The sequence below is a fragment of the Symphodus melops genome, assembly GCF_947650265.1.
Source record: "Symphodus melops genome assembly, chromosome: 1".
NCBI lineage: Eukaryota > Metazoa > Chordata > Actinopteri > Labriformes > Labridae > Symphodus > Symphodus melops.
This window is the reverse complement of record NC_136691.1, coordinates 38,816,217-38,829,414: the sequence shown is the minus strand read 5'-3', so window position 1 is coordinate 38,829,414 and position 13,198 is coordinate 38,816,217. Positions and strand designations below refer to the sequence as shown.

The window sequence follows — 13,198 nt, the reverse complement described above, 5'->3', positions numbered from 1 at the left end:
CACAAGCCTGGTTAGCCGAAGAGGGGACTCGGGCCAAAGTCAACCATCCAGCTCTGTGAAAACACACTCAGCAGTTCTAAAGCTGAGACAGCAGGACACACAGGGACTAAAAGAAGATTTTTATTTCTGCCAGGTGAAAACATTAGTAAGACAAAGGGAATCCCAACAATGTTCAGAGGGAAGCACCTGCACACAATAAAAAAAAGAGTCATATTACAGCTGCAGCACCTCATCAGAGGGGGCAGAACACGAATGGCAAAAAAAGTGGTCATGAGACTGTGATCAGATATAACTCAAGAAATAACACAGTAAACAAGTGTAACATACACAACAGCTGATTCTTCCTCTGGTCTTTAAAGCTGTTCTGATTTTCATGCACGTTGTCATTACCTGCGACGGGGGGACATCGGCACGTCCCGCTCAGTGGGGCTGTGAGGAGAGTAGCGTCCTGGCGGGGTCGGAGTTCTGCTCGACACAGAGTTCATCCTGTAGTCTGAAGGGGAGAACTCCTGTGGTGGAAGAAAAGACAGACAGAGAGTGAGTTTGCATGAAACACCCTTTAAAGCAGCTGTCCCCACTGCACCCAGCCTTTAAAGCAGAGCTGAGCTGATGAATCTACTGTACTGAGACAGTGTGCAAGTGCTTAGACCATGATGCAATGTTACTGTAAGAAAAAGAAAAAAAAGTCACACAAAGAGCTAAGTTCAGTGCTGAGGCAGGAATTCAGCAGCAGTATTTCTGGATTACTGCTTCATATGTTGGCAGTGAACAACTGTTGAGTCCTGTTACAGGAAGCTTTAAATCTGAGCAGAATGAAGGGTATGACAAGCTAGAATAAAGCATCTCTGACACTCCAACATGTACCATGTATTCGGTCAAGATGAGATTCAACAGAAGCTTAAATAAAATCCACATGTGGAGAGAACACGTAAAGAAGCCTGGAGATCGTTTATCAGTGACGGCACCATGTTCCACTTCAATTCAAAGACGGTTTTCAGATTTCAACAAAGCATGAAACAAATCCTGTTTTTTTTGAGAGTACAGGGCACCAAATAAATTAAAGGTTTTCTATTGCATGCATGACTCATGCCTAACATTCCTCTGTTGCAGCAGACTCATCAGTCTCAATGATCACAGCAGAGCAAATCAACACTTTTTTTTTTTAATCTTGATGAGCAGATAGATGATAGATTGTGTGGCAACAGATGTTTGGCAACCACTCCAGTTCTGGTCTGATGGGGAACGTCCGAGACAACGTGGACTTTAGGGGTTTCAAGACGCTACATAAATCTCATCAAGATTCATGCTGGGTTATAAACACGACCCGTCATTGTGAAATGAGAGAAGAAATTCCACTTGGCAAAAATCTCATTCACAAAAAAAGTGATTCAGGAAGTAAGAGTGAATTTGTCTTTTTGACAGCAGAGGGCGCTACATACCTACTGTGCACAAGAAGCTCATCAACTGAAGTCTCCACGGATGTGTCAGTGACCTTTCTATTGTAGCTGGTCTGCTCATAAGTGAAAGGAAGCCGCACACTGTTGCAACATTAAGAAAGAACGGATGAAAAAGGTTACATTACTTTACTTTTGTCATCAGAGAAAGAGAGCGATCGCTGGCCACTACTTGGAGCTGACCTCACGCACATGTTTGCACTTAACACTGCACACCTGGACCAGGTCTGCACAGCACATAACTCAAGACAGACACTTTTACTGTCAGGAATCCTAACAAACAAACTGTTCTTGACCACAACACTGTCTGGTATCTAACCATGAGCTTCTGTGAGACAGAACACTTTCTGACCACAGACGGTACCAGTCACCCACTGCTGCGTTATGCCAACTGACGAAATGAACATTTAAAATAAAAAAAAAAATAAATAAAAAAAGTACCAAAACAGTTTCACAACTTTCAGTTTGCTTAGGGAATAAGTTATTACTTTATTTAAAGTCTGTACACAGTCCAGGAAAAATTAGACTGAATGTCAGACAGCCCACAGAAAGTAAAAGTTTCACAATAAACCTCTCTGACTTTTTCCCCCTTTAACTGACACCAGCTGGCATCAGTGTTACGCCGACCGGCTCCATCCAGAGAGAGAGAGTCTCCACCCGACGCTTTGAACCCGTGCACAACCGAGACTCCAGTTGGAGCTGATGCTGGAGCTGGATGCTGACGCAGTGGCACCGAAGGAGTCAAAGATTTGTGTGTCCAATGCCAGCACCCGCTTCCAATTCGACAACTCTTTGAACATTGTCTCCGTTCTAAATTGAGTCCAATTTTCCTCTTCTCCTTCCTCAGCGAGTGGGCAGATTAGCGGTGCATGCCAGGAAGCCTTTACCAGAAGCGATCATTGGGATGTCTTGCTGAAATTCCTCCCAGGATAAACTCCACTATAATAACTGTAGGCTCATGAGATCTCATATTCCATATCATCAGAATAGAAATGTCTACGCAGTCTCCTGCTGTGAAACTCTCTCAGGGGCATATACTGTACCTGACAGACATGCATGCTTTAGGGATTGTGTAAAGACGACCTCGTGAAGCCATACACTATGTGCACATGAATCTACTCTGCAAACAAAAGCCCATGTTATATAAGTGTCTGGCTACTGAAAGTGGATCTTCATACTCTGTAACGGCCAAAGAATTACAACTCTGATCTATGTGACCCAAGAGGAATGCAATGAAGCAAAGAAAAACAAAAAGAAGAGGGAGAAGGAAAAACACAAGTGATCCACTGTGACAAAACGTATGGAGCTTGACCTTACTGAGAATAAAGTGGAAAAAAACAACAACAAAAAAAAACGTCTGCACAACCAGACGAGTTCAGCCGTCACAATCACCCATTCTGCGGTCGACGATGCCAGCCTTTTATAGTAGTTACCATGGTAAGGCTGGCAATGGCCTGAAACCAAGCTCCCCAAAACATCTTTGTTCTAAAATCATTATTGTTCCTTTGTGAGCCATTACACACGGCTGATCTCAGTGCTACAATATAAACTGCTACATAGCCGTGCCAGCGCTGCCCCCATGTCTCCTGCATCAACAAACTTTGGGAGGGGCACAGGCGAGCCGAGGAGAGCTTAGTATTTTGTCTAGGCAGGGAGCATGAGACCGACTGTAAGGAGAAAGAAGTCATCGGCCAATTCTTCGAGGTTCCTGTGGCTGTGGAGGGGAGGAAGCTGAGATTAAAGCTGCACTGTACTGTAATCAGGAGCTCATAATCAACACACTCATTAGGTCAACTCACTGGTATGCTGAGCTGGCATTGAGCTGCATACTCAACAACAAACTCAAACTATTGCTGCCAAAGTTAGAATGATTTTGAAAGCATCATACTTCCTGATTTGAGATTTTGGAGTTAAAAGGTGGTGGGTTGGTTTGTTTGCTAGCTTTGTTTTAGCTTTATTTCCTTTGTTAATTGTTTTGCACCAATACACCAAGACAAATTCCTTGTATGTGTAGTGTAAATGTACTTGGCAACAAAACAGATTCGGATTCAAGTAACGCTGAAATGTTTCTCTATAGAGTAAAGACATCTGCTGCAAAGATGGCTAAAAAGTCATGGAGGATTATGCTGAATCTTGCTGTTTATTTGAATCATTATGCACCCATCCGCTTTCTCTACCCGCTTTATTCCTGGCAGCGCGGAGGCAGGGGCTGGAGTCTTTCCCAACATGTGTTAGGAGCGACGCGGTCCATCCTTCTGTCTCTAAATGTGACTTTAAATGGAATCACTTCTACATTTTGATACCTGAAAAGCCTAACATGAGGTGCGTCACTTCTGACTTCATGTGGCTCATTGTATTGGACTTGCTAAAATGGTACTGACACATGACCTGAGTAGCCATGATATTTATCAAACTAGAAAGTAAAAGAAGCTTGCAAAAAGACAATTTGTTTGAATACAAAACGTGTTTTCAATTGGACTTACATACCCAACAGGTGTACAAGCCTGAATTGTTGTAAGATTAGAACTGTTCTAAGGTTCCTTAACTGTTTAGACATCTCTTTTCAATTGCACATAGATTTTCTTTCCTGCACCGGTTTTGTAAGTATGAGCCTATTTTAATTGTACAGGTGTAATTTGTTTATTCTTTGTCATCTAGGGGGGCTTCTTCATCTTGTTTGGGTCCTGCATGTTTTGTATACTGCTACTGGATGCCCTGAATTTCCCTCGGGATCAAAAAACTATCTATCTATCTATCTATCTATTTATCTATCAGCTTTTTTGGAGGCCTGAATTTAATATTTCAGGTCAGAATAAGGTACATCAAGGTGCAAGTGGTTTATGTCCAAGAAAAGGCTTGGTACTGGCAGGAAGGAAAATGTCGAGTAAACTGTCAAAACTGACAAAGAAGCGCTCTAATATGAAATGAGCTGACGTCAACGATTGGCCACTTCAAAACACAAACAAACAGGAAATGGTGAAGAGAAGAGAGGGCAGCTGTTTCAGATCAAGGCCCACGGGAAAAGTGGAGGACAGTGCAAGCCTTCAATCTGGCTCCAAGTGAGCTGCTGTGCATCATCATCATCATCATCACCACCACCATCACTAGATCATTACCACCCTGCAGCTTCAATTACAGGGCATGGGCCAGAAGCACACAGAAGCACTGCCTAAGGGAGCTTTTATTTTGGGAGGCATGATGCTGCTGCAAGAAAGTGCTTTAACTGCTAATTCACTGTCTCCACCACAGACACGAGCACTACAATGATTTTTGGGGGGGGGGGGCAGCAGACATCCTGGACTGGGTAATAATCAGAGCCGTGTGCCGTGTTTCCTATCCTGCAGTGTGCGTTGGTGGAGGTCCTGAGCAGAGACCCGAGGCTGATGCTAACCGGCTTGTCGCTGTCGCTGATATGCACTGCCCTGTAATCATGTCTGACTGAGGGGGCATTACTGTGTGTCCATGTTCTGTAACCAATAGAACACAAGACGTTTCATATCAAAATTAATCTCATTAACATTCTTGACCTTTTGTTATTGCTTCATATCCCTGCAGCTGCTTAATGGAAGGTTGAAGACAAAAATGCTGATCGAAATAATGACTAGACCAGGCAGTAACCTCAGTGGCTGAAAAATGAAGCAAACAGGAAAGTACCCCCCCAAAAAAACTACAGTCTCTCATGTGGCCATGTGAGGCGGGTTCCAAATGTGAGCTATTCCACATTTGGCCAAATATTAAAAAGTCTAAATTTACAGCAGAATCAATCATGTTTTCAGCCTGGTAAAAAAATAACATTGGTCTGTCTAGTTTATGTCTCTACTCTTACGACTACTACTGTACAGGAGTGGATTTTCTTTTTTTTTTTACTTAAAAAAAATTCTGGTGAGGTTTACTTACGGGTTGATTGCTTTGAGAGACAGCTGGGACCTGCTAGCTGTTTTCTTGGTTGTGATCTCAGCTCATGTGATCACTGTCACTGATCTGTATTCTTTGTGCCTTTTGGGATGTTTTCTGTTCAAATGCTTCTTTTTGTTCAGATTGTGGCGCTTGCATAAAGTGTTCTGCACATACTATAATATGATAAACAATCTGCAGCTATCGTTCAAAACAAACCCTGCCCTGTTAGCTCTGTCAGTGTTACTCACGCTTTGATGTATTTGTAGCGGCATGTGCAAATCAGATTGAGGAATGTTTTCCAGCCGGCTGTTACAACGCAAACACAGATAATTCTGTTTAGTTTGTGTTGTGACCTGTCCCCACTGCACCCTGCCTCTGGCCTGTTGTGTAGCAGGCAGCCTCAGACACCTCACTCATTTTTGCTTTGTTCTATGTGTTCAATCATCAGATGAGCTTCACCTGCCACTGACTGATCAGCCAAACAGAGTAAACTGTGTTAGAAACACCAAGTAAGTGTGGTTTGTGCCACACCTGTATTTTTCTCTTCAGAGTTTTTAGAGAAGTAAGTTTAGATTTTTTTTCCATCAGATTTGAGACTAGTTCGGCCCCGTTTTGTTTTGATGAGTTCATTTATTTGGCACAACGACCTTGTCCGATCTTCACCCACTTCTCATTAGTTTGATTCAGTTTTGTTGTTAAAAATGAACATTTTCTTTTGATTGCAACTGTTCTTTAGCTTCGTCTTTCTTTGGTTGTCTGTAACAACTCAGCTGGTTGCAGGGACGTAAAAGGTCATCTACAGCTGGGATTGGCTCCCAACAGGATGGTGGAGGGATGGATGCGTGACTTTGTTGTACACTGGCAGCCAACTCTTTCTCCAGAGATATGGGTTGGCGAGTGGCAGAACTCTTAGCTTCTTTAATCTAATGAATAAACTCAGCCTGATCAATAAAGACATTCTCCAGCTGTGGGAATCACAATGGGATACTTTGCTAGGTAATGAATTAGCCAGGAGCAGAGGATCTATGATTTTTAGATAACATGCTAACCCTTCACTACTCTCCAACCTCTCACCCACGCATGGACACTTCTGTCTCCAAAAAAAAAAAAAGTTAAACTTGAAGGTTTAACATGGCAGTGACAAGCCAAGGGGAGACACCATGGAGGTTATGAGTCCATTAATTATACTGTATTTGGACTAACCCAGAGAAACTCCACAGAAGCTCCTTAAAGTAAAGAGCCAATTTCCTTTTTTCTACATATTAACATTTTTTTTTACATGGACAGTTTAGAGAATCTTGTTTTCCAACCTTAGGGCCTTGCTTTGTGGACCTTCTTTATAACTCTTCATATACTGTACCCAGTCACTACTATACCAAACTGTGATCTCTTAATGCCCCGCTTCATCTTCTCAATCCTCTTTCATGCTTTCTACATATAACTACTTGGCTCAGGCTTAGATTGTGCAGCATTCAATAACATGGAATAAAGCGACAGATCTTTGTGATGCCAGCGCTAATACCTCCCCCTCTGTTCATACAGCACGGCCACACACCATCAAACTGCTCCAGATATAAACCATATGTACAGCATTAGAGTCCAAATGAGCAGCAGAGAGACGACGAGGATAAAGTATAAACTGAGAATAAAGAAATTGAGTCTGTGAAATGCCTCTACAGTCACCAGAGCGGTGTTTCGGCTCACTTTATTCCTGCAAGACTTTAAAAAAACAAAATAAACAAAGCCAACTCAGTGTCATTGCAAGCGAACACGGTGAGGAAATATTCAGAAAAGGCGAGTCTTTCAAAAGTTAGACTGTTCTGTACATTCAACGACTTCAATGTGGATATCCCTGATTGTTTACATTGAATACTTGGAGACCCCTGAGTCGAGCCAAAGCCTTCCCATGTGATCACAAAGTACTGTAGGTGGTCTCAGGGAGGCTCTCACAAACACTGCCTCCAATAGTCAGAAAGCCAATGAGGAATGAATTTGAAGGGGCGAGTGTTTATTTATACACAAAGGGTGCTAAAAGCAACACTTTTTTTTTTTTTCTTCCTCAATCTCTATTCAATTCACCACAAAGCTCTGAATGAAGCAGCATAATCAAACTGATCCCACATCTTGTGTTCATTGTGGCAGGACAGAAATTCCTGGACTTGAATGTACGGTCATACGGATGGCTCTTTTTATATTAATGTCCAAAAAGGACAATCATGAACTGAATTTAAACTACGCGTGCAATTCAACATTGGGACAATGAGGTGGGAGGTCTCAATGAGGAGCCCCTTTAAACAGCTCATCAATGAAAAGGTGATGGAGCTCTCGTGATCAATGAGCCCGACAACATCATAACTGCCAGAACAAGACAGAAACCATCTGGTTTGTCTCTCTCTGGTTTCTCACAGAGGTCCAGTTTCTCTACTGTAAAACAAAGTATTATGACTTATAGCTCCATACACCATGATGTAGAACAAACCTTGTACTCATATTTCTAGAGGAATTTCTGCAAAAGGCTTAAACATAAATCTAAGATGTCAGACAAGCATGCATTTATGGTGTCAGTGAGGCAGAATTACTCTTCAGTGTTAACTGCAGCTGCTGTTTTATTAGCTAAACAATTATGATTCATGGCAACAAACACAGCCATAGTAAGCGTTACTCTCCAACGCTGGTGTTGTCCCGTGTAAAACTTGGGGAATATATGCTGACATGTCTGTTTTTGCTGGCATGAATACACTGAAGGGCAGTTATACACGTCGTTTCCTTGACACAACTTTAGGAATGTCGACACACCGCTCACCGCCTTCGTAAACATCACCAACTAGTAAAAAGGCCCATCTCTCTGGGCCAATGTTTCCCCGTAAAACTTTCAGGGCCGAGTGTCCCCATGAGTGCGCCTGGGGGACTGGAAAGCACGGGGGGGAATCAAAAGTGCTCCAGTTTGCTTTTTCCACTCCAGAGGAAAGAAAAACAGGTGAGCGGATCAATCAGGAGGGATGAAGAGAGGCATGCTGCCTGAGAAGAGGCCACAATGGACCCCAAGCCCAACAGCGCCGAGTCCACGTGAAAAGACCTCACAGTGGCCAGTCACAGAGCTCAGTGTGCAGAGAAGAAGAAGAGGAGGAGGAAAATATCCGTGCACAGTGGCCACAGCCAGCACCGCTCCCCTGGCACTGTCCTGGCCTGGCCCAGCACTGCTCCAGCCTGCCAAACCAAATACAGGCCAACTCATGTCAGGCCTGAAATAGCACATCATTCGAAGCCATCATCTTTTAAAGAAAAAGACGTGCACCAAAATGCAAGAAAGACATGCATTTAATGGAGGAGAAATAGCAATTATAGTTGAGGGGAATTCTCTGATTAGCCTCATTTAGGTCTGTGTTCTTTATGATTAGGGCTTTCTTATTATTCCATCTTTAAACTAAAGCATTCAATGTCCAGTTTTACATTTTGATTTCTTTCAAACGTTTCCCTCAAGCTCCATTCCTGCATGCCAAGTATCTGTTTCTGTTCCAAAGCACTGACCACAGCTTTGCACTCCAGCCCACCACAACCTCCAGAATCCACAACCTCCAGAATAGAGCCGGACAGAGCCAGCCACTGGTGTGCAGGATAATGACGGACGGAGAAATGTATGTGATGGACGATGTATGGAGGGAACCGTAGCCCGCCGTTTGTTTGGATGACATGCTTAGTGACACATACTGCTCAGCCAAGGTCACATCTACCAATTTAGCACGGTGAGGAAAAGCTCCGTTTGCACGACTGTCACCCTGCTGGAGCTGGACATCTTACATTAAAAGCAATATTTATAAAGAAACCCCGCCTTTCCTGTCCAGGACCAGGCAGCCCACAAGGCAACCCTCAGGAACCTTGAAGCGCAGAAACTGCAAACCAAGACATGGAGCCCGTTCCTAATGACCCAGTGACGGGTCAAAGCAGTTTGGGTTTGGCTTTACTCATTGCTATGGTTGTCCAGTTGTGGTCATTTCCTGATAACATAAACAGATGCTCGGAAGTTCCTATACAATCCGAGCCGGGCTTTTCAGGAAACGAGGGTGCCTTTTTCTCCTTTTGCCATGGTGGTTAGCTTGAAGATATTAAAATCTGTGAACGGAGCCAGACACATCATGGCAGTACAAAACAGAACTACAGGACTGAAGCCATACTTAATAAATGGCACAGGTCTAAAGCAATGCGTCTTCATGTGATGCATTTTTCCTTCGTCTCCAAAAGGTCAGGGTTCAGTATAATCTGGAGGGCTGTGATTTCAGCAGGGCGAATGTTTCCTGCAGCAACTTAAAAACAGCTTCTGATTCAAAAGGTCATTCTCTTTTCATTGAACTCACTGCCCTTTGAGGTTGATCAAGATGTACTGTACAGACTTCCTGAAAAACATTCTATCACATCGCTGAGTTTGTATGTTGAAGAAATGTAAAGGTCAATCCGCTCATTCGAGTTTACATTCACAGCCAACATTAGTGGCACTAACCACAAACAGAAAAAGACTCTCAGACACCCTACAGTGCAGATGAACTGCATATGAAGGCAGTGTTTTGTACCAAACTAATTTGCCAGTTTTGAAACATGCGCTACATGTTGCATATGATCATACATGTGTTATGTTTTCTCTACGATGAGAGAAAAAGGGAATATCTGTGCAGCTTCTTGGCAAAGCAGATCGCTGTGATTGCTTAAGTAGAGTTTGGGAATGTTAGCAAGTCTACGCCTTGCTCCACCCCGACCCCCGTCTCCTCTGGCTCCCATCGTACAATGACAGGCCTTGTGACGCAAGGGGAAAAGCAGCACCAGCCTCTGCAATCACGGCCACTATTGTAAAAAGGCTTTTTTTTTTTTTTTTTCTCAGGACATCAGACACCCTGGAAAACGGGGGATCCTGTTGCGCATCCCTCTTTCTTAACTCAGGGAGCCAAACAGGAGTGGAAAAGCCTTTTAGGAGCTTTTCAGAGGGGCTGATCACCTGATACAGCAGAACTCTGCACCTCTCAGGCAGGACAGAGGCCCTTGTCACAGGGGCTCCACATCTTAGCCCTCACTGTGTTCCTGCCAGGCCGAGCAGCATAATGCACAGTGTGCCCGATGTCGGCCTCTTCCCAGCCTTTTCCCCACCGAGCGCTCTGAAAAGAGCTCCACTCACTAATCACAGCTCTGCGGCGGGAGCCTCGACACCACTTAAAAACCAGGGTAGCCATCCCTGGGAGGACGGGGTCAGCCAAAACCCAGAACTCTCATCCACTGTGCTGGTAAACACTGAGGATGTCAGGCAGAGACAGCACAGCTCGCAATCCAAATCAGCCTTAAGACCAGGGGAAAAAAAGGGTGGACAAAGCAGTGATTAAACATCTCAAATTACAGTCTTCCCAAAACAAACGGCTTGATATTAATTCAAAGATACAAAATGAAGAGTTGGAAAGACAAAAAAGACCGAGTTTATACTGGAGTGGAGGAAGGAAGGAGGAATGTTATTTCTCCCAGAGGATACAAGTCATTACTGAGTCCGACATAGCAAAAACGAGGGAAAAGGTTCAATTTGAAATGTTAAGGAGAACAGGCGACTCCATAAATACCACAAACATGCACGGCCCGTCTCGAGCACACAGCTCAGAGCTATGACAGAAGCATGGTCAATCTCAAGGGCTCCTTGATTGAGCTCGAAGCCACAACACAGCCCTCGTGTGTTTTATGGTTGGCCAATACGGAAGTTTGCCCCTCAACGGTTTGCTGCCACAGCCGTCCGACAACTCCAGATTTGGTTCTTCAACGTGGTTTTGGATTGACGTTGTAAACATCAGCATCCGTTTTTAACAGAGGTTTACAATGACTTGAGTGAGACACCATACCCAGATAAACCCTACGAGTTGACCGGAAAAGGCAACACTCGACCTAAAGGTATGAAGACTTTAAGCAAAAACACACCATCGAAGCAACAACGCAACATTTAATGAAGCATTTCACTTGATTCAGACTTGGAGATTTAGAGAACAAGGGTCGACATTTCCGTCCAATCAACCGGACGGAAATCCTTTCATTTGCATTAACTGATCTAATCAAGTTGCCAAATATACAGAACATCACTGCCTGGGTAATGCTCATGTCTACCAAACTTAACTACAGTTGCTGAATCTCAAAACTTCCACCTGACAACGATGCCAAAGCCTCGACTAAACATCCTCAATTTAACACAAAAGAAAAGTGCCCAGGTCACATTGCTGTCACTCTCGTCTGCTTCCCGTCTGTACTCTTGTGTATGGAAGAGATCCCAAAGGGAGGTGTCGTGGTTTTGACACGTTTACTCAAAACATCACTTGGGAGCACCTTGATAACCTTTTTGCTCCCGTGTACCCTCTTGATTTTGGATTCAGCACCCACTGAGGTGTGTGCCTTGATATTTCAAATGTGCATTATAATCTGCACTGTTTAAGGTTGTTGTGAAGGAAATAACTAATGTGATACAGATAAGAATATCATTTGATATCTTCAGATTTCTCTTTTTCAGTCTACACTATCTTCACTTCCTCTGAGCGTCCCTCGACCAGCATAGCCTTTTCTGGGTTTTTTTAAGCTTTTGTAAACCTAGATATAATTATAATAGATAAATTAATGCTTTACCAAAAAGTATCTAAGTATCTATACTTTTGACAACCTCATACTTGTAACAGACTTCCAGTTGAATTTAAAGGCTCAACCTTGTTTGTGAGCTGCACACTGTACTCGGCCCGTATGACATTTTGTGTGATTCCCCTTTGCTTAGATATTTAACGTTAACCTTAGCAACATAACACTAACGGTTTCCTTACAGCTATCCTCTTCAAAATAAGCCAAATGAAAATCATCTTCAGTATTTAGAAAGCCTTTGCATGGAGCCACAGAAGCTTATTAAACATCTGTTTCAGAGGCTGAACGCTAATCTTCTTGTCTGGTAAAGAGCTCTTCACGTGAAGCATCAACAACGCTCCTTTTTAAAAAGTGCAACAACGTGCAACCAGAATCAGAAGTGGATAAAGTATCATTTATTCTCAAGCCAAAACGGATCAAATCCGCCCCCAATAAAAAGATGATAATAAATACAAAATTAAAAAGGATTTAATGCTGGACAGCTTTATCATCTCCAGTCCAGTCTGTTGTCTGCCTGAGGCGTCAGGCCTCTTAAATGAGCTCCACATATCACAGTCATGTCAGTAGAATCTGCCTGCACAGCGAGCCAGTCAGAGAGCTGATTCACGTCTGCACGCACGCACACACACACACACACACTGTACACCCTCCCTGCTCTAAAACAACTTAGAAGGAGACGACATGCCGTGTGGCTTTGCAGTCCCATCAAATTAGTTATTAGAAGTGACTCTGCCTTTGCATTCCTAAAGACTATATTTATCTGGGACCACATCTAATCTCTGCAGTATTTTATTTTGATAAAGACACGTCAGAAAAGTTCAGAATAAGTAATGAAAGCGCCTGTGAAGAACAAGGTTACATCATGGCTTTAACGGTCATTTTCCTCCCACTGTGAGAGAGATGAAAACTTTTCTTAAGAGTCTCAGGGACGGGACGACGCTGTGAGTGACAGTGCATCTGATTTCTATTTAACAAGTAAACAACAGAGAAATGTTAAAAATGGACCCTCTCAGCCAGCTGCCTCTCAGAAAGAACACGAGAATGTTTTCAAGTTCAAACCTCTGCATATTTCATTCAACTTTGTGTAATGTCCACAGTTATAAATACGGCTGGGATTCCTTGTGCTATTCCAAAAGGTCTTGCTTGTTTTTTCCTGCTCTGTCATCTGTTGTATCTTCAGTGGGACCCTGGCTCCAAGACATAGCTGG

At 43.3% G+C, this 13,198-nt stretch overlaps 1 protein-coding gene across 3 annotated transcripts in view; it reads right to left on the bottom strand.

Moving 5' to 3' along the window:
• Positions 1-13,198, bottom strand: part of pdlim2 (PDZ and LIM domain 2 (mystique)) — a 34,763-nt gene that overhangs the window by 5,788 nt on the left and 15,777 nt on the right. For all 3 annotated transcript variants that reach the window (XM_079369482.1, XM_079369480.1, XM_079369481.1), the window contains exon 7: positions 391-509. In XM_079369482.1, the coding sequence (XP_079225608.1) occupies positions 391-509 (119 nt within the window). The remainder of the gene's footprint in view (positions 1-390; positions 510-13,198) is intronic.